Raw genomic sequence first — 20603 nt, 5'->3', positions numbered from 1 at the left:
ACAAGCAAGATGGGGGCTTACATTCGACAGGAGGGATGGGGGGTATAACCGGATGTTGCTTTTTTTGTTTTCAGGTTTATGGGCCCGTTATCCTCTATAACTGCCTGGGAGGGCTGATAAGGGAGGAGCTTATAAGTGGAAGGTTACGGTATATGACTAGACTTTGTTTTTCTTGTTAATTGATGTCTAAAGGCCGATTTACACGGTATAACAGGTTTTGCACTTTTTCAACGCACCAACTGACTTCTCGTCCGAAAAGGTTAATGAGGTATGGCTTGTTACCAAGATATATTTAGGGTTAACATTGGCATCTGTTTTGATGAACAGTGAAATTGCCATTGATTAATATTATATTAGCGTAAGCGTTAGCAGTAATGCCAACTCAAACTTGAGCACTAACATTGGCAACGTGGAAAAGGTTGAATTTTTTGCTTACCACCTCAGATGTGCTATGATCTCCTTAATCGCAAATAAATTCTGCGCATCAGAACTCAAATAATGATTTGCATTTTTGCTCAAGAAAATGCTGGCATACACGTAGCAGTTTTATAGTTTGTTTATCCCCCTTTGAAATAATGTCCAAGGTGTAACTTTCCGTTTTATTCGAACTGAGATCTGGGAAACTGCCCACCTACCCCTCCCCTAAGCCAACATGTTGCCCTAAGTGAGAAGTAAGTGTTAGAGAGGGGTAGGTGGGCAGCTTCACTTTGCAGTTTCCCAGAAAGGTACAATGATCCATAAGTGTGATATAATTTTGTTTCGCCCTTTTTCTCCACAACTGTCAGAGCGCAGAGCAATAATTTTTGAAAGATTTGTTTAATTTTCGTCCACAAAAACTAACTTTTCCGCCTGGTTGAGTTTCTTGTTATTGGGGAGTACCGTAGTACAAAGGGTGTTTTTGAGATTGATAACCACGACTGATTTGACTCAGACTTATTATTTTCGTTCTTAGATGTGCTTTAATTGTAGCGTTGATCCCCCAGTCAGAGTAAAAGTGTTCCCTAACGGTGAGTTCTGTTGTTTTTATACCTTTTCTTTCAGCATTTTCATGAACGCGCTCGGAGCTATACTGTCCAATTCTAGCATCTCTGTCATGTTTTGGTTTCAGCCTCTCGGTCAGCTTCAGGTCATCTGGAGTGGGCTGATCCTTCCCAGGCCCTTAACGCCCTCGCAGCCTGTAATCATTACGTCATCCGTGATGCAGGTATCACTGTTGTTATATGTTGCCACGTGACTCACGCACACGCACATACGCACCTGTGATTTTCACGTACGCTTCTCGATCTCTTTATCGAAGCATATCGTTTAAAGAAATGAAAGAATCATTTTCCGCTGGGACTGTGGTAACTGGTCGCTAAATGAAGGGCAGTCACTTGTTAACTGACCTGTTCACAGCGATAAGGAGTTAATAGTACAGATCAAAAGAAAGCACCGCTTGTAGGCTTGGCAAAATCTAAATATTTCATAACTGTTGTGAAAGGTTTTTGATGTTTCGGTTAGGCCTTCAGTTTATTACCAGGAGCGCGCGTATGAAAACAAAATCCGCGTGGAATTTATTGACTGCCATGCCAGCACCTGTGGGCTCCTAAATAATAGTTATTTGCCGCATTCATGGTAGATTACGCTGCCCATGATAGGTAATATCCTCAGCAAATATCGACATTCTAGTCCTAGCAGTATACAGGATGTTTGTCACATGAACTTAGTTTAGTGGCTTTAGTTGTAGCTCAGTGGTGCAGCATGTAGACCAGAAACCAGAAGGTCATAGAGTCGACTCCTGTTGGGGAGTATTCGAATTATTTTTCCGAGCGTCCTGTGTCACTGACGATACAAACATCTCTTCTAATACGAGGGTCCTCAGGTTGAACGGGATCCGGGATTTCTCTTGTTTGAAGCTCGGGATTCGGGATTGAAAGTGTGCGTGCGAGTTAGAATGTCCGAAGTATCCCTTGCGATTACGAGATTGCACGAAATCGTGGGTCGGGATCACGGGATTGAAGAATCCTATTGGGGACCCTTTGATACCTTGTCATTGTCATTTTTTCTTATTTAGGTGCCAAAACTATCTTCACCGTCAAACTAGCTTTTTCATCGATGTCCAGCGCTCAGTAGCAGAGTCCTCCCTACAGCTCACACTACCACTGACCAACGATGAAGGATCCTCTTCTCGCAACTTGTTATGAGTTTTAAGTAAGAGATACAGAACAGAACGTACCAAGCCAGAGTATACAATAGTTGACTTTTATTCTTAAACAGCAGAGGTCGTTATCATTAAGAGTTAAAATTTTGCAGTTTTTAAAACTAGGGGAGAGTTGGTCCACTTCCAAAAGATGTTTGAAAAAAGAAATTAAAACAGAGAGAGAGTTTGCGTAAATTAAACTTGAATGTGCATATATTTTGTTTTAATAATAAAGTTTGAACTTTAATTTCACTTGATCTTCTTGCGTTTAATCTAAAGAAGGCTAAAGAAAAACTCAAATAATAAAAACTGGGAAAACTTATTCAAACTATATTTTTAAATATAGTAAATAAATTATTATTTGAATTTTTTTGATTAAAATCAAAAAAATTCACCGATAAATATTATCCCATCGAACCAGGCGATATTTAAATATCTCTGCTGGGAGTTCTAACGTTAAAAAACAAACGAACAAACAACAACTGTAAGCCTTAATTTACGTAAGTGTTGCTGTGCAAAGTCTTCCTTATTTTCGTGTAAAAAAAAAAAGTGGTATTGCAGCAACAACAAAATCCGAGTGGTGGCGAATGTGGGAAGCGGGTGCTTTAATTACAATGTTAGTTAGGAGTGCTTTACCATGTCCGTAATCCCGACAAAAAAGAATGCATTTGTTTCACCCAATTTATTACTTTAATCGTGTTTTTACCACCCCAAAACAAACTTGTGCTAAAAGATAAATACCCCGTTTAACTTATTCAAGATTTCAAAAGCCTTGCGAAAAATGCTGAAGAAAATATCTGCTGATAAATGAAAAGTAACGTTTAGATTCAAACTTTTTGTTAAATGAAGAAACAGACATACCCTTCAAAGCAATAGAAGCGCAATGACAAGCGCAATTATGTCTATGGGTAGAGCGTTGCGTGACATCCAAAAAACGGCTGCGAGAGGGATTATGGGTAGTCCTTCTCCCAGGACGAATCAGAAAGATAACGTAATGATTTTCATGGGAGTAAAGCCTTAGTCTGTCACAGGGCTCTGAGCTACAGTCAGTTGGGAGCGTTGCTGACGATTGGAGCGGCCTTGTTAAAAGTTGGGAGCCGCTAAAAAAAAAGAAGCTAAGTAAGTATAAGAGAAAAAAGTTATTTATTTAAAATTTGGCAAATTCATGCCACTGTTTTATTTTATTTGAAAGCACGTCGTCTACGACTTCACAAACCAAGAGTTTTCTGTTTTCTGTGACATGGATTCTGAACCTGGATTTATATGGACACTGGTTCAGTCGTTTTCCTAGCCTGCGTGGCAGGCGTTCGAAAGGGAAGGGAAGGGAATTAGGGCACGAGACCACACGCGAGGGAGGAGCCTAAAACTCCCTTTCCCATCCCTTTCAAATGCCTGCCACGCAGGCTATCGTTTTCCTTGGAAAACACTGACATTTTCAGAGGACAACGATTCGGAATAAATCTTCCATTGAATTTTGTCTCCCGGAGTAGTATGAGTGTTGAGTCCAGCAGCTCTGGCAGTGGAGTCGATTGGACGATGTCAGTAGAATGCCGTTGTTACAGATGCAATCTTTGGCTGACCACTCTACACAATTGCAAGCAACCTGTAACTTGCCCACCTACGGCCTTAAAAAACAGATTACGCGCGCGCCAAGCTGAAAAATAACGACTTTTTCGGTCATTTTCGTATCAGTGTCTTCATTATGAGTACATAAACATCAGGTGACGGGCATCAGTTGTGAAAACTGCACAGCAGCAACAAAGCAGGGAAACTTTAGCTCTTGCACCATTAACAGCTACAAGAGTAAAACAGAATTCGGCTGCGACCTCGATGGCTCCCCTGGTGTAAATGGGAGCAAAAACAATTTTGGACAATACCGATTAAATACCACCAACTCCGCCCATCGCTGTTCGTCATCTTCTGCCTCTACAACCCAGCATTGGCTCGGATCTGTCTACAACTTGTAAACCTCGGGTTTAAAAACGGCAAATAGCTAAAGAGCTTTGCGGGCTTTCCCTACAAAAACCAGAGTAGCTTACATTGAGCAGATTGAATCCTTGATTGATCAGTCTAGTTCCCTAGTTAGCCTGCTTACAGGCTCTGTACTGTCGCAGTTTGTAATAATCATCGCACTTTGTAACGCCTATCGCAATCTCTAATAAACCGTGTCGCACTAAAGAGCAGTCGCAATCAAATCCCTCTCCTGACTTTTCAGTTTGTTGAATAACTGAGGTCCTTACACATGATTAAACTCGTGAAGTCTATTGGACAATATGCCATTTGCAGGATGACTTTTTTACAACTACCCAGACCAAAATTCATTTCGTTTTTCTTTCATATTTAAATTTGGTAGTCTAATTGAGGTCTAAATAACAAAAGCCTTAATTTGCACAAGAGAGCAAAACCTGGGGGGTTTATAAGGGGGAGGGGGGGGGGGCTTATAAGCGGAAGTTTACGGTGGTCGACTTTCGTTTTCAGATGGCGTGCCCGAAGTATAACCCAGAAATTTGAGAGATTTCCAGTCCTGTCAGTTACCTGGTCTAATCACTGTGTCCTTGAAAGTAGCAGGAGTTTGAGGAATCGAGGTAATTTTATGATATATTTTTGTGTGATCGCCAGTTTGTCGAATGCTATTTTATGAGATGTAGGCGCTGTGATTTTATCTGGGCTCGCTCGATTAATTCCTTTGGGATAATTGTCTACTCTCGGTGAGTTCATTCGAGTTCCCTTGCCATAAACACGCAAAAATCAAAGGACATCTTATAATTTGGAACTGAAAAGCCCTTTATTCCATATGACCGCCGTAAATGGGTTTTAAGTTAGTTAAGCTGAGGTTGTCCGCTGACTCAACCAACCGTGGAATCAAATTTTTACAATTGTAGATAGACTTTTTGCCTGCTCCAACAATTCGCTGATTTTCAGCAAACACCTGTTCTTTTCCTTCTTGACGAGTTAGTATTTGCTGTCTTCTTTCCTTTACCTCATTTCTTACCTTTGAAGATAAAGTATTATCGCAACTCTATTGTGATGCCCGCAATAATAGAATTCATCGAAGGTAATCTTAATATGACGTTGCTCAAGTTTAATGTCATTTCTAATCAGAGTTTGCTAAAGTTTTGGAAAGAAAAAGTTAAATTGTGTTTAATTTCTCAACAGGGACAGTGTTTTGTACGAGAAATAGACACAAACAAAAAGATATAATGATAACAATGAAAACATTCCTCAAATACCTTGAAACGCCGCGTTCATAAAAGTTGCATAGGATTGTATTTTGCCGGCCATGGACGAAGACAAGAAACGTATGGATTGCAAAATTTAGGCTTAGCGGGGACTGAAGAGGAATAATGGTTACGAATAACGAAAATTTTCGACTTGAATTGAACTTACATGCTGTTGGATCCTGTTATGACAAAAGTTTTGGAGATAATGGAATAATAAAAACCCAAGTATGCCTTTTCACGGTCGACTGAAAAAAATGGCTTCTGAAAAAATATAGCTTAATGTAAAGTTGATAAAGATCAAAGAAATCCATGTTGTGCAATAGTGTAAAAATCTGTGATGTTGTAATGTGTGCCGTTCAATCACCCTAACTTCAGCTTGCGAGCAGTGTAACTTGTGAGAGTGCGTGGAACATTTTTGGCGGCGGAGCTGTCAGCGCAAGCCGGCAAAGCCGGCGAGACTGAATTGGCAAGAGGAAAGTGGTTCTCCTCCCACGCAATCGTTTTTGTCAATCGTGACGAGGCAAAAACGGTTGCGTGGGAGACTCCTGCTTTAAGTTAGACTAACGTTTTCAGGTGGTGTCGAATAAATTACCTGAAATTAGTCTGTTTGATATTACTTATATGTATGTGACACAAAGTTCGAAGAAGTCTATGCTGCCAGTCTTTTTCATCTCTCGGCGTGAAAGAAACGCAAATCAACCGTGTAAAAATCTTCATTGACGTCTCCCGTGTTCGTTTGGCGACCTGGGCGGCGGCAAAAACTGGCGTTGCTACTTTAACGTGGCACACCAAGTGTTGTGCAGAGTTATTTTGGAGAGGATTAAAACGGGACTGGATGTATAATGATATCCAAAATTTTTGTGCAGGCAATGACCACACTCGAATAACACCATGCCATATTATAAAACTAATATAAACATGAAGTTATCATAAATTATTCAATACTTATTATTCATTACTTAATATTGAAGTAACTTGTATTGGCTACGCTCTGCAATTTCCCGCTCTTAGTGGTTGTTCCAAAAGGGTCCATTCTAGAACCTGTCGTATTCATACTTTACATTAAGGACCTCTGTCAGTCCGTAAACAGCAGTGAACACTGACGATGGTGAACTGTGGAAATACAAATTGAAATGAAGATATATGATCGTCGCAGCGGTAATTGCAATAGACCATTTGCATGATGACGTCATTTTACTACTACATTTTACACTTCGAAGTTCATCAAAAATATCCACTGACGTAGGTATTTTCAACTCTCTTCTCAGTGTTTCAACTGGTGATGAAACACTGTGTCTTATGCTTGATATATTACTCGAAATTACAGTATAATTAGCTAGACATCAATTTTCACTTTAGATTTATAATTATTGCATTTTTTAGTATTAGGTTTTAGCATCTTAGTATTCTTTTGATGTCGATGCCTAACATATAAAAGTAGAACAGGCAGGCCAAGGAAACGTCACAAAAGAAGAAGAAGAAGGGTGTCCACGGTGTGGTGTTTTTTTCATTGTTAAAATTTAACTTCATCAAAAAATCACGTTTCAGCAATCTCGTAGTTTTTATTTTAATAAAAACTATGAAAAGGTTTACCCACAGAATAATCAATGGTTAGCGAATCGAACGGGCGCAAATTCAGTTACCCAACTGTAACATTATAATTTATTTTTCCAGTTTTAAAATGGAAGGCATGCAAAGTTTCTGACTATTGTATATACCAAAGGCAGTCAATGGTTACTGTGTAATCACCTGATGATGGGATGGGTTTTTTTGCTTACAGGTAGATGGGACTATTACTGGGGGGTTTATAAGTAGGGGGCGGAGGGACTTATAAGCGGAAGTTACGGTGGCACGACATCTGTAAACGAAAGTCGACTAGAAGTATAACCCAGAAATTTGAGAGATTTCCAGTTCTGTTGTTACCTGTTCTAGTCACTGTGTCCTTGAAAGTAGCAGGAGTTTGAGGAATCGAGGTAATTTTATGATATATTTTTGTATGATCGCCAGTTTGCCGAATGCTATTTTATGAGATATAGGCACGGTGATTTTTCTCGCTCGACTAATTCCTTTGGGTTAACTGTCTACTATCGGGTGAGGTCAATCGAGTTCCCTTTCCAAAAACTCTCAAAAATCAAAGGACATCTTATAATTTGGAACTGGAAAGCCCTTTATTCCATATGGTCCCCGTAAATGGGTTTTAAGCTAGTTAAGCTTACTCAACCAACCGTGGAATTTAATTTTTAACCATTGAAGATGGACTTTCTGCCCTCTCCAACAATTCGCTGATTTTCAGTAAATACCTGTTCTTTTCCTTCTTGACAATTTAGTATTTGCTGTCTTCTTTCCTTTACCTTATTTCTTAACTTTGAAGATAAAGTATTATCCGCAACTCTATTGTGATGCCCGCAATAATAGAATTCATTGTAGGTGTTCTTAATATGACGTTGTTCAAGTTTAATGTCATTTCTAATCAGAGTTTGCTAAAGGTTTGAAAAGTAAATTTAAATTGTGTTTAATTTCTCAAAAGGGAGAGTGTTTTGTACGAGAAATTGACACAAACAAAAAGATATATTGATAACAATGAAAACATTCCTAAAATACCATGAAAATAACGCGTTCATAAAAGTTGCATAGGATTGTATTTTGCCGGCTATGGACGAAGACAAGAAACGTATGGATTGCAAAATTTAGGCTTAGCGGGGACTGAAGAGGAATAATGGATAAGAATAACGAAAATTTTCGACTTGAATTGAACTTAAATGCTTTTGTAACAAAAGTCTTGGGAATAATGGAATAATAAAACTGAAGTATACTTTTCACGGTGGACTGAAAAAAATGTATACGGCTTGTGGAGTTGAGTGAAGGTTAAAGAAATCGTTGTTGTGCAATAGACTGCAAAACAGTCCGTATTTTTTGCGTATTCAAGTAAGCGCGAGCAGTCAAACAGAAGGTTTGGAACGAGGCTGAAAACGGAGAGTGAGACTGGGGAGAGACGCTAAAAATTTTCCTTTCTCCCTTCGCGCGCGTAAGACTGACGCCACGCTTTACCGATTTCTTTACTGATTTTGAGAAAAAAACCGACTGTTTTGCAGTCTAGTTGTGCGATAGTATAAAAATGTGTGATGTTGTAATATGTACTGTTCAATCACCCTAAATTCAGCTTGCGATAAGGCTAACTTGTGCGAGTTCGGGAAAAATTTTTGGCGGAGGAGTCATCGAAAGCCGGCGAGAGGATTGGGGCGAGGAAAGTGGTTCTCCTCCCAGGCAGTCGTTTTTGTCAGTCGTGACGAGGCAAAAACGGTTGCGTGGGAGACTCCTGCTTGTAAGCTCTGCTATATAACTTTTATAAGTTAGACTAACGTTTTCAGGTGGAGCCTAAGAAAATGAGGCTATTTAATACTGATATTCATTTTACAAGTATGTGACACAAAGTTCGAAGAAATTTATGCTGCCAGTTCTTTTTCGTCTCTCGTCGTGAAGGAAACCCCAAACCACAAAACCATAATGTGAAAAACTTCATTGATGTTTTGACGTCTCCCGCGTTCGTTTACGGACTTGAGACGCTGCAAAAACTGGCATGATGTTGTGCTGCTTAATGTGGCACGCAAAGTGTTCTGCGGAGTGGTTTTGGAGAGGATTAAATGAGACTGGATCTATAATTATATCCAAGTATTTAGTGTAGGCAATGACCACACTCGAATACCACCATGCCATATTATAAAACTGATATAGACATGAAGTTATCATAAGTTATTTGAAACTAATTATTCATTACTTAACCCTTTAAGTCCCAATACTGACCACCATCAATTTTCTCCTAACAATATCCTTACATTGTCAAGAGATTAGGTTATGGGAATTAATAAAATAATCACTTTAGAGAAAATGCCTTGATCTTTTTGTCAAATTTTCTCAACTCATTTTTTAAGGAAACAAGATCAGTTTGGAGAATTTGTATGTGGATATAATGGGACTTGAAGGTTAATATTTAAGTAACTTGTATTGGCTACTCCCGGCCTTTCCAGCTCTTAGCGGTTGTTCTACAAGTTCAATTCCAAACTCGACCCCAGTGCTTACGATGATTGTTGGCGTAAGCTCTGGGAAACTCTGCGCCAGCGTCGCCATAATCTGGCTAATTGGGCCTCACAGCGCATGCTCATTTATCCAACCAAAACTTTTTACTTCTTCTATATCTATTTCATCGCGAATTCCTTTGTACTGCTTCAGAATAAGAACTGATTAGAAGAAATTAACGGAGCCCTTGAAGAATTTTCAAGTTTCCAAGGCTCTTGTGAGAAAATACCGTTTACTTTAACGATCACAGATTTTAGACTTGAAATTTGCCAAGAGAGAATGATCTACAGCAGAAACCCACAAGGAGTTTCTGTCTACAGTTGATTAAATATTTGCCTGGACTACTTTACGTGGCGGTAAGTGAAACCCGAATTGCTTGTTAAGAAAAACGTATGATAATTCTATTAAACTTTCGAAAATATGAATTTAATGTGTCCTTTTGTTTATATTTGTTCATGACCAGTTTAAAAACGCTTCAGAAAAGCTACTTTGAAATGCGATATTGTGGAATAAAAGATACTAGACAACTTTAAATATCTAGTCACATTGTACACGCATCACTTTAGGGAACGATTCACTTTTTCTGTTTACTTTTCTCTTGCAAGTCTGATTTTTGGGCAATTTAAGACATGAAGCTTTCATTCATACTCGGCTTCTTCGTGTGAATAAGATAAGGTGGAAATCGAAAAAAATCAGTTATGTGTCATGAAGATGATGTACAAATTTTTAAATGAAAATATGAGCGTCGCAGTGGTAATTGCAATTTAACGCACTAGCCATAGGTTCTAATCCCGTTGAAGTCCCGAATTTTTTTTCAGGTTTATTTTCAATTACCACTGCGACAATCATAACTTCATTTAAATTTGTGTTTCCGCAGTTCACATCATCTTCGTGTTTCATTCCTTTTACGGGTTAAGATGAACTCAACAAAATGGCCTGCTCCCAATGTATGGGTCTTCATAGCTCAATTGGTGGAGCACTGCAGCGCTAACGCCGAGGCGATGGTTCGAATCCCCGATTTAAGTCCCAAAATTGTTCTTCGGGTTAATTTGCAATTGTTTAAATTGCAATTACCTCTGCGACGATCATATCTTCATTTAAACTAGTTAACTCTGTCAAACGGCAGGGCTATCAGATTTATAAATGACACTGAAACCTTCCTGGCTTTTCAGCATTGCATGCAGCTGCCTCACCAAAACTCAAGCTCTTGTAATTCGATCTGAATTACTAAAATTGATCCGGGATTCAAGGAAATGGTTTCCAGAATAAAAGGAAAGATATTTTAGCAACTATAAATTTTTGTGAACTAAGACAGGAGCCCAACACTACTAAGATTGTTTTTTATTTTAACAGCAAATTTAATTCTACGCTGGGATGGCCCTGCAGCCTTACCGGGACGTGGATTTAAATTTTTTCAAATTCGCGTCTCTTGTGTTGAATGAATTTCCAAACGCGCTGAGACAGACATTTAAAACCATGTGGGACAACACCTATGGACATCGCCATCGCTGGGATGATTCCCCTGCCGTGAGAAATTTGTTTTTCAATACAGAAGGTGGCAGAACCAAAGTTCCTGTCCTTCGATCGTATCACGAATGGGATTGCACTGCTTTGTTCCAGGCCACTATCTATTCGCGAGCGTTTGCCGTACATCACGGAACGCTAAATGACGTGTATGTTAAGCCCCGTGGAATATCACATGGTCATTTTCATCCGTCCGTAGTAAGCACGACCGGAAACAATGCGGAAACCTGGGCACTAGCAATTGATCAGTTGCGCCTTCTGAGGAATTCCGTTTGCCACTCAACAAGTTCTGAGATGCCAAAAGTGACCTTTAACCAGTACGTGAAACACGCCAAAGACGCGTTCCAAGCGCTGGGTGTCTCGACGGCTCCAATTGATGCTGTTGGTGGTTTATTAGAGTCAGACTTTCCCACAAGTAAAGTCCGCAGACTTGAGCAGGCTATCAATGAAGAGAATAAATCGTACATAAAATTTCTTGAGGGTGTGAATTCAGACATTGCAGAGTTGAAGAACAAAGTGGAAAGCGACATTGCTAGCAAAGAAGACGTCGCCATGTTGGCACGAAAAATAGATGAACTCAAACCTATGCAAGACGTCAGTGATAACAAAGAAGAGATTAGTATGTCGGCGAGGAAAGAAGGTGAGTTAAAAGCTAGTGTAAAAAAAAAATGCGCAACTCAATTAACAAAGCTTATAGAGCTAATCTGCCAGTTGAAAATGTAACTGAAATTCTAAGCAAAATATTTTAACCACCTCCAAAACTGTAAATATGATTGTATTGGACTTGAAAGAAGTCCCGGCACCTTTTATGCTCTTGCCAAGGTAGGACAGTAATTTAGAGATTTCACTAGATACAAAGTGCAGCGAGGGTCTTAATCGTGGCCGGAGAAATAGCTCGTGAGTCATTTGTTTGAGATTCCCAGCGGTAGCTTTCGTCCAGTGCTGATTATTACTTTGCACACAGAGTTACCGGCTATATCTGCGCTATACATAGTCAATTTGAATTCGCTATAATTTCAGCTTCAGTAAGGTAAATTACTTCTTTTTATGCATCGCTAACATTGTTGCTATGCTGGCGGTCCCATAAAACATGAAAAATCTCAAAACAGAAATGAAGGGTATGTATCCAAAACTCAGTACCAGAAAACTCCGACACTCCAGGGGCCAATTTAGCTTCCTCCAATTCAACCCACGATCATCACATAGCTACCTTTTCCTGTACACTCGTATCGAATGACTCAACTAAAAAATATGCTCTCATTACCCAAACCAAATATCTGATATTCAGTTGCCTCTCTGCAGCTCTGCACTCAAAACAGCGTTCCCTGGACATAGATATTAAAGTGTTTGGAGAAGAACACCAAAGTACGGCTGACTGTTACTACTCCCTGGGGATAGCACAGCATGATCTAGGTGATTTCAAAGCAGCTCTGCAGTCAAAACAGCGTGCGCTGGACATACGTATTAAAGTGTTTGGAGAAGAACACCATAGTACGGCTGACTGTTACTACTCCCTGGGGATAACACAGCATAAGATGGGTGATTTCAAAGCAGCTCTGCAGTCAACACAGCGTGGGCTGGACATACGTATTAAAGTGTTTGGAGAAGAACACCAAATTACGGCTGACAGTTACTACTCCCTAGGGAAAGCACAGAGTGAACTAGGTGATTTCAAAGCCGCTCTTCAATCTTTCCAGCGTGCGCTGGACATAAGTATTAAAGTGTTTGGAGAAGAACGCCAAAGTACGGCTGACTGTTACTACAAACTGGGGATAACACAGCATAAGATGGGTGATTTCAAATCAGCTCTGCAGTCAAAACAGCGTGTGCTGGACATAGATATTAAAGTGTCTGGAGAAGAACACAAAAATACGGCTGCCTGTTACTACTCCCTGGGGAAAACACAGCATAAGATGGGTGATTTCAAAGCAGCTCTTCAATCTCATCAGCGTGCGCTGGACATAAGTATTAAAGTGTTTGGAGAAGAAAACCAAAGTACGGCTGACTGTTACTACTCCCTGGGGATAACACAACATGATCTAGGTGATTTCAAAGCAGCTCTTCAATCTCATCAGCGTGCGCTGAACATAAGTATTAAAGTGTTTGGAGAAGAACACCATAGTACGGCTGACTGTTACTACTCCCTGGGGATAACACAGCATAAGATGGGTGATTTCAAAGCAGCTCTGCAGTCAAAACAGCGTGCGCTGGACATACGTATTAAAGTGTTTGGAGAAAAACACCAAAGTACGGCTGACTGTTACTACTTCCTGGGGATAACACAGCATAAGATGGGTGATTTCAAAGCAGCTCTTCAATCTCATCAGCGCGCGCTGGACATACGTATTAAAGTGTTTGGAGAAGAACGCCAAATTACGGCTGACAGTTACTACTCCCTAGGGAAAGCACAGAGTGAACTAGGTGATTTCAAAGCCGCTCTTCAATCTTTCCAGCGTGCGCTGGACATACGTATTAAAGTGTTTGGAGAAAAACACCAAAGTACGGCTGACTGCTACTACTTCCTGGGGATAACACAGCATGAGATGGGTGATTTCAAAGCAGCTCTTCAATCTCATCAGCGTGCGCTGGACATAAGTATTAAAGTGTTTGGAGAAGAACGCCAAAGTACGGCTGACTGTTACTACTCCCTAGGGAAAGCACAGAGTGAACTAGGTGATTTCAAAGCCGCTCTTCAATCTTTCCAGCGTGCGCTGGACATAAGTATTAAAGTGTTTGGAGAAGAACGCCAAAGTACGGCTGACTGCTACTACAAACTGGGGATAACACAGCATAAGATGGGTGATTTCAAAGCAGCTCTTCAATCTCATCAGCGTGCGCTGGACATAAGTATTAAAGTGTTTGGAGAAGAACACCAAAGTACGGCTGACTGTTACTACTCCCTAGGGAAAGCACAGAGTGAACTAGGTGATTTCAAAGCCGCTCTTCAATCTTTCCAGCGTGCGCTGGACATAAGTATTAAAGTGTTTGGAGAAGAACGCCAAAGTACGGCTGACTGTTACTACAAACTGGGGATAACACAGCATAAGATGGGTGATTTCAAATCAGCTCTGCAGTCAAAACAGCGTGTGCTGGACATAGATATTGAAATGTTTGGAGAAGAACACCAAAGTACGGCTGCCTGTTACTACTCCCTGGGGAAAACACAGCATAAGATGGGTGATTTCAAAGCAGCTCTGCAGTCAACACAGCGTGCGCTGGACATACGTATTAAAGTGTTTGGAGAAAAACACCAAAGTACGGCTGACTGTTACTACTTCGTGGGAATAACACAGCATAAGATGGGTGATTTCAAAGCAGCTCTTCAATCTCATCAGCGTGCGCTGGACATACGCATTAAATTGTTCGGAAAAGAGCATGAAAGCACTACTGCCAGTAACCGAGAAGTTAGTAAAACACAGCGCGTATTGGATGGCTTGAAAGGAGGGCTTAAGTAGTTTTAATTCAGTTCACTAGACTTGCAAATTATTCTTTTGGACAAAATGGTATGATACACTTGAATAAATAGGGTATGTAATATAGTATAAGTTCGCTGTTGTTAAGAAGAATTTTAATTGATTTTGTTGGTTAACTTATTTAGCCATTAAGTCTTCACTCTTAACAGAGTGTTGCAGACTGCTTTAAATAATAAAAATTACAACAATGAATACGACAAAAACAAAATTACTAATCAATATGTAAGATTACACACGAATTACCTAAATGAACATGACGAAGTAGAGGCTATGATTTCTGGTGGGAGATTATTCCACTGTACAATTGTCCTAATTTAAAAAGAGTTCTTATAATAATGACATGTACTACGTGGCTGTTCAAATCGATGACTGAGAGACGAGAGCCTGGTGTCCATTCTGCTCTTATGTTCTCTCTGAAACTTGTCACATTCGTAAGTGGCTAATCCATTACTCTGTTTGTACAGCATACAGAGACGTGCGTCAGATCCCTTAGGCTCCAGAGATCTCAACTTAAACAGCGATTGAAATAATCGAATTTCCTTGGGCTCATTTGCACCCTAAGGGTGAATGATCTGAAAGGCTTGCTTGAAGCTGGCCTTGGATGGCTTCTCCACGAGACTGCATCAGAATTTTCTTCCATGAGGCATTTGGCGTTGAAACAGAGCCACGCATTTCCAGTAGTGTTAGATATGTATATAAGAGATCTAATGTTCCACGCACTGTAACTTCAAACGATTCTGTTACACCTCAAATTTGGTACGTTTGTTTAGGTGAAAAGGAGAATACAGTACACCATTACAGTGTAATTCGCTCCCTACAGAATCTGTCGGGCGGGGATGTTACGAGCGAGTACAAATTGTGCGTAAATGACTTCAAGAGCGATTGAACCAGATTTGGTTCTGCACGACCAAATTTGCATGCATTTTGGGACAGAGGCGGATCTTTTGAATTTACAGTGCTGAATCAGGGACATTCGTTCAATTTTTCCTGGCACCGACATAAGGAACTTAACCAAAGATAATATCTTTTAAATATTAAGTCTGTAAAATAACTTGTTTAAGATAGTTAATATAATATTTTTTAAATAGTTAAAATTTCTAAGACTAGACAGGTTTTAAATATTATTTTTACTTGTTTTTTAAATTGCGCCAATAAATATTAATTTTTATTTCGTTATAATGACAGTGTCAAATCATTTTAATATTAATTTTGCTTCATTTTTTATAGAGGGCCACAAGTAGGCCTAGACACAAATACCCGCATATTTTTTGAGACATTTAGAAGTTTCCGAGATATTTAGAAACTTTTGAGATATTTGGACAAATTTATAGCTTTTTTTGCTGTTTTCCAGCTTTTCCAGTTCAGCGGTTTTCCACTTGAATAATGTATTCCATATCACTAGACACTAGCAGCCATTTGTCAAAATGGCGGATACTGGAAACATATATGAGCCTGAACATACTTTTCAGCTCCTGCAGGGGAAAATTTTGGCCTAAGAGATTCAAAATCGCTTATTTTTAAAACAAAAATACGAGATATTTCGAGGAGTTCTCGAGATATTTAGAATTTTTTTTGGATATTTAGAAATTTTTTTGAGAATTTCCGGAAAGATATTGGGCGATTTTACGTGATATTTGTGTCTAGGCGTAGCCACAAGGTTATCAGTCTTATCATAACTGTCACGTGTTTGCCCTCTTTACAGACGTACAAAGGCGTTACCTTACCTTACCTTACTTTACACGGATGGGCGACGGTAACGAGAACGTCAAAAGAGCAATGGCTATACTAATTAAACCAGCATCTATGCACTGTGTTCCTGTAGCCTAATTCACCTCAAAATAGAATTAATTGTCATTATTTTGTATCCCAGCAAACAGAGCTCACACAAACTAGGACTCCGCCAACATCAGTCACCCTCTTGTTATTGTCTTAATATCCAACAGAACATAAATCATGAATATATATGAAAGGACTAAGACTGCAGTGGCGGATCTGGTGGAGGGGCCTGGGTTCCAGTCTTATTCTGAGGCCAAATTGAGGCGCAAAGGGCCAAGGAGAATTATTTTCGAGGCAGAGCCACCCCTTTTCTTGGGGATTGGATAACGAGGGGGGGGGGGGGTGGGGGGGGGTCTTGCTTAAAGGTCAAAGGTGTGAATCCATCACTGCACTGTTCGCATAATGACTTAGATCACTTTAGTTTACAGAAAACACGTGTCCCATTTCCCCCCATCTCACCAACTTTGTTTTTCCAATTACTTGCCCCAGGGTATTCACAGGGAAAATTCAAGAGCATTGAATAAGAAATTATAACGCGCTGAAGTAAAGACTTATAGAACCAGCAACCTATCCTGTTATCAAAGGAATTTTAAGGATCCTATGAAAATGAACGACAACTCTGGTTTTATAACCAGTATAACATGACATGATACATCTTCAGTTGCAAATTATTTCTTAGAGTATAATGAGTTTTAATAGTCCTGGCGCTAGTTGTTAAAAAGGTGGATAAACGCTATCCTCTGGATAAATCACTATCCACTAAATAGCTCAATTGGTTTCCTGAACACTTATTCACTAGCTAATGTTTTATTTGGTAGAATAGTGCTATCTATCTTTTGAAAACCTGGGCTCTGTATTTTTATTTCCCTATAATAAAATTAATCACTTAATGTTTTTTGCTTAATATGATGAGAACAGCCAGGCCATCTCGCCGCTGTCTTAGTTACGTAACGTTAATGGTTATACATCACAATATGCAATCATTTAGGACAGAGTGACTGACGTCAATAATTAAAAGTATATTCCGCTTCCGAATTTGGTTAGCGCTACTAGTCACTGATCATGCAGGAAAGTGAGCCCACCGCATTCCTCCCTTCCCTTTCCGGGAGGAACCGAAGACCAGACTCGGGAGAGTGGCAGAAATGCAGCCTACAGCTGCTTTTGAAGAATAAGCCGAGGTATTATCAGAAAATGAGAGGTACTTTGATTGAATAATAATGCTTAATATGGATATTTACGAAACCATATTTCTGCCACCCTTCTAGGATCATATAAAGGTCTAGTGGCTCGTGACTACTGGCTAGAACCAGTCCTTTTTCTTTCTTTTATATTTCAGTTTCTTTCAATTTTTTCGTATGGGAAATCTTGTCTATTGCCCAGTTAGGTTGTCTAAACTAAATATACTGTATTTTCCTAAACTCTGCATCCTTTGCGGCAAGCTCAAGTCATATATCAACAGTCAACGATGTTTACATGCTCTTTTCTAAACAACTTCTGTCTTATCTTTAGTGCGCGTTCCTTAGATTGATGGGCTGAAGACAGGTCACCTAGAGCGCGTTGTGTGTCTCCAAGAGAGTGAAAAATGTCTGCCGTGCTTGGATGATCTTCTCCAAGAAGCTTTAGTCTGATATCAAGTGCATGCTTTGTAGACTCGAGTGCTGAAGTATAGTCGCCTAAAGCGCGCTGTGTGTCCCCAATAGAGTGATAAATGTCGGCTATGCTTAAGTGCTCTTCTCCAAGCAGCTTGAGTCTAATGGCAAGTGCGCGTTTACAGGACGCAAGCGCGGAAGGGTAGTCGCCCGAGGCGCGCTGGGTGTCTCCAATGGAGTGATAGATGTCGGCTGAGCTTAAGTGCTCTTCTCCAAGCAGCTTGAGTCTAACAGCAAGTGCGCGTTTACCAGACGCGAGCGCGGAAGGATAGTCGCCTAAAGCGCGCTGGGTGTCTCCTATGGAGTGATGGGTGTCAGCTGTGCTTAAGTGCTCTTCTCCAAGCAGCTTGAGTCTAATAACAAGCGCACGCTTTCCAGACTCGACAGCAGAAGGATAGTCCCCCAAAGCGCGCTGTGTATCCCCAAGGGAGTGGTAAATGTCAGCTGTGCTTAAGTGTTCTTCTCCAAACACCCGACGCCGGATGCTTAGGGCACGCTTTGCAGACTCCAGAGCTGCGGCATAATCAGCCATAGCGCGCTGCGTGTCACCAAGTGCATGGTAGCTCTCAGCTATGCTTGGATGGTCTTCCCCATACAGCTTGCGTCTTATGCTTAGAGCTTGCTGTGCATACTTAAGAGCAGTTGGAAAATTGCATCGGACCCGTTCAGTGACTCCCAATGTATGGTAGCTGTCAGCTATGCTCGGATGGTTCTCGCCTACAGTGTTCTTGATTACTGAGCAAGAATGTGATTGTTCGGTTGATGTTTCCTTGTCTGAATGAAAAAAAAAAAAACGAAATTTTCTGGATTACAAGGGAGCCAGAAAAAAAACCATTATTTCGAGAAACTTAAAGGTAATTCCCTTAAAAAGGATATACTCCAGATTTTTTTTAAACTTGGCACAATTGACAGCCATTTCTATGACACTGTGATTGAAAAACTGCAAACAAGAGAATTAGCTTAAAGGAAAAACAAATTCACACGGAACAATGATGTTTCGTTTTTACCCTATATGATATGCTTATTAATATTTACCCCTGTGACCACAATGCACTTTTGTACTTGGCTACGTAAGGGACCCAATTACTGGGAAGGTGGGGGAGCAGAGGTAACACTTAAAAAAACTAGTTTTAGAACTAAATCTCCCCCCAGTTAAGATAATTCAAGACAGTCTTGCCGGATTCCATGAACTAAATTCAGGATTCTCTGTCAGTGGAACTTTGATTCTGGATTCCAATCGGTATTATTCGGATTCCGGATATTTTGAACTGTACTCCGGATTCCAAAGCCTAGGATTCCGGAATTCACAAGCAAAAATTCCGCTCATTCCGGAATGTGGACCCCCTTAATCTTTCCAAAATCTTGCTTTAGTCAGAACTTTGTAGGCATACTTTGTGCATCTGTTAAATTAGCCTCACGTATTTCCTGAGCTGCCTTCAGCTCGTCAATCTTCAGTGACAATATGGCGATATCTTGTTTGGTAGCCGTGTCGCGCTTCCAGTCTTCAACATTTGCAACTACATCCTCAAGCATCTGGACGCACGTCTGAGACTCCTTTCTGATTTTTTTACTTAATGTATGAACTTCATTGGTCGGGAAATGTGACTCATCCAAACTGGCAACGGCATCAAGGAGGTCTGTGGCGACTCCGAGGGCTGTGAACGCGTCTTTAGCTTGTTTCATTCTCTCATCAAACGTTTCTTTGTCCATCAAAGATCTAACTGAGTGACAAAGCGAATTTCTTAAAAGTCGCAGCTGGTCAATCGCAAGTGCGAGAGTTTCTTCTTCGTTACCACATGGGCTCGTGACTGAAGCATGGAAAGAATCATAAGGTAGTGCCAAAGGCTTCAGGTACAAATCACTAAGAGTGAAAGAGTGGCCGCAAGGGAACAACTGCGCGTAAATGGTTGCTTGAAAAAGAGCAGTGCAGTCCCATTCATTGTAAGAAGTGTGAATAGGAACTTTGTTCTTGTCTCCCTCCAAAGAAGCAAACAAATTTCTCACAGCAGAGGAATCATCCCAGAGTTTGAAACCAGGGCGATGTCCATAGGTGTCGTCCCACATGGTTTTAAATTTCTGCCGTAATGCTTTTGGAAATTCGTTCAGCACAAGAGACGCGAACTTGAAGAAATTTAACTCCTCGTCCTGATAAGGCAGCAAAACCATACCTGTTTAGAAGATTGAACATTCAACATAATAAGTATGTTATGGGGATTAGCCTGTTTCATGAATCCAATAAGTAACTTCGAGCGAAAAGAAAAGCGAGCGCCATTCTTGACCTGCGGCTAGAGAACGACGAAAAGAAGACATAAGTACATTAACATGTTGCGACAGGTAAAGAGTTTCGAAAAAATCTTCTTAAATAGGGCACGCACTCGGAAATAAATTTGGGCGAATAAGATACAACCTTATATACTACAGTCAAGCTAAGTTCGTCAGTGTAAATAGACCTTGTCACAGTTCAGCCGACGCCATCTTGACGAGTAGGCAAACGTGTGAGAAATTACAGTGTTTGTATGAGAATCTAATGTCGAATGATTTCCGTAAAACGGCTATTCTGAAAAAAATATGACTTGTAAACTAAAGCTGCAAAACAAAGGATTGTACTTAAAAAAATTTTTGGGCGACCTGTGTGCTTAAATTTCTCCAGAGGCTTGCTTTAATTTAGATTTTCCATATATTTGTCTCTAACTTTTCCCGGGAATTT

General features: G+C 40.2%; 1 protein-coding gene and 1 long non-coding RNA gene across 2 annotated transcripts; both read left to right on the top strand.

Moving 5' to 3' along the window:
* Positions 1-155: 155 nt before the first annotated feature.
* On the top strand, positions 156-1194 carry LOC140944240 (uncharacterized). Its single transcript, XR_012166685.1, has 3 exons — positions 156-268; positions 953-1007; positions 1109-1194. It is a non-coding gene; the product is annotated as an uncharacterized lncRNA (long non-coding RNA).
* A 9637-nt stretch (positions 1195-10831) lies between these two features.
* Positions 10832-14453, top strand: LOC140943484 (uncharacterized). Its single transcript, XM_073392579.1, has 2 exons — positions 10832-11638; positions 12334-14453. The coding sequence occupies exons 1-2, from the start codon at positions 10849-10851 to the stop codon at positions 14451-14453; spliced, it is 2910 nt and encodes a 969-aa protein (XP_073248680.1). The 5' UTR covers positions 10832-10848.
* Positions 14454-20603: the final 6150 nt, after the last annotated feature.

Source organism: Porites lutea, chromosome 7 (genome assembly GCF_958299795.1).
Source record: "Porites lutea chromosome 7, jaPorLute2.1, whole genome shotgun sequence".
Taxonomy (NCBI): domain Eukaryota; kingdom Metazoa; phylum Cnidaria; class Anthozoa; order Scleractinia; family Poritidae; genus Porites; species Porites lutea.
The sequence above is the reverse complement of the archived record's forward strand: the minus strand, read 5'-3'. Positions and strand labels throughout refer to the sequence as shown.

Excerpts from the sequence above, each read along its gene's own strand:
- LOC140943484 (XM_073392579.1), top strand. The coding sequence starts at position 10,849 with ATGGCCCTGCAGCCTTACCGGGACGTGGATTTAAATTTTTTCAAATTC. Across the intron at positions 11,639-12,333 it reads TATGTCGGCGAGGAAAGAAG|ATATTAAAGTGTTTGGAGAA; the intron begins GTGAGTTAAAAG and ends CCCTGGACATAG.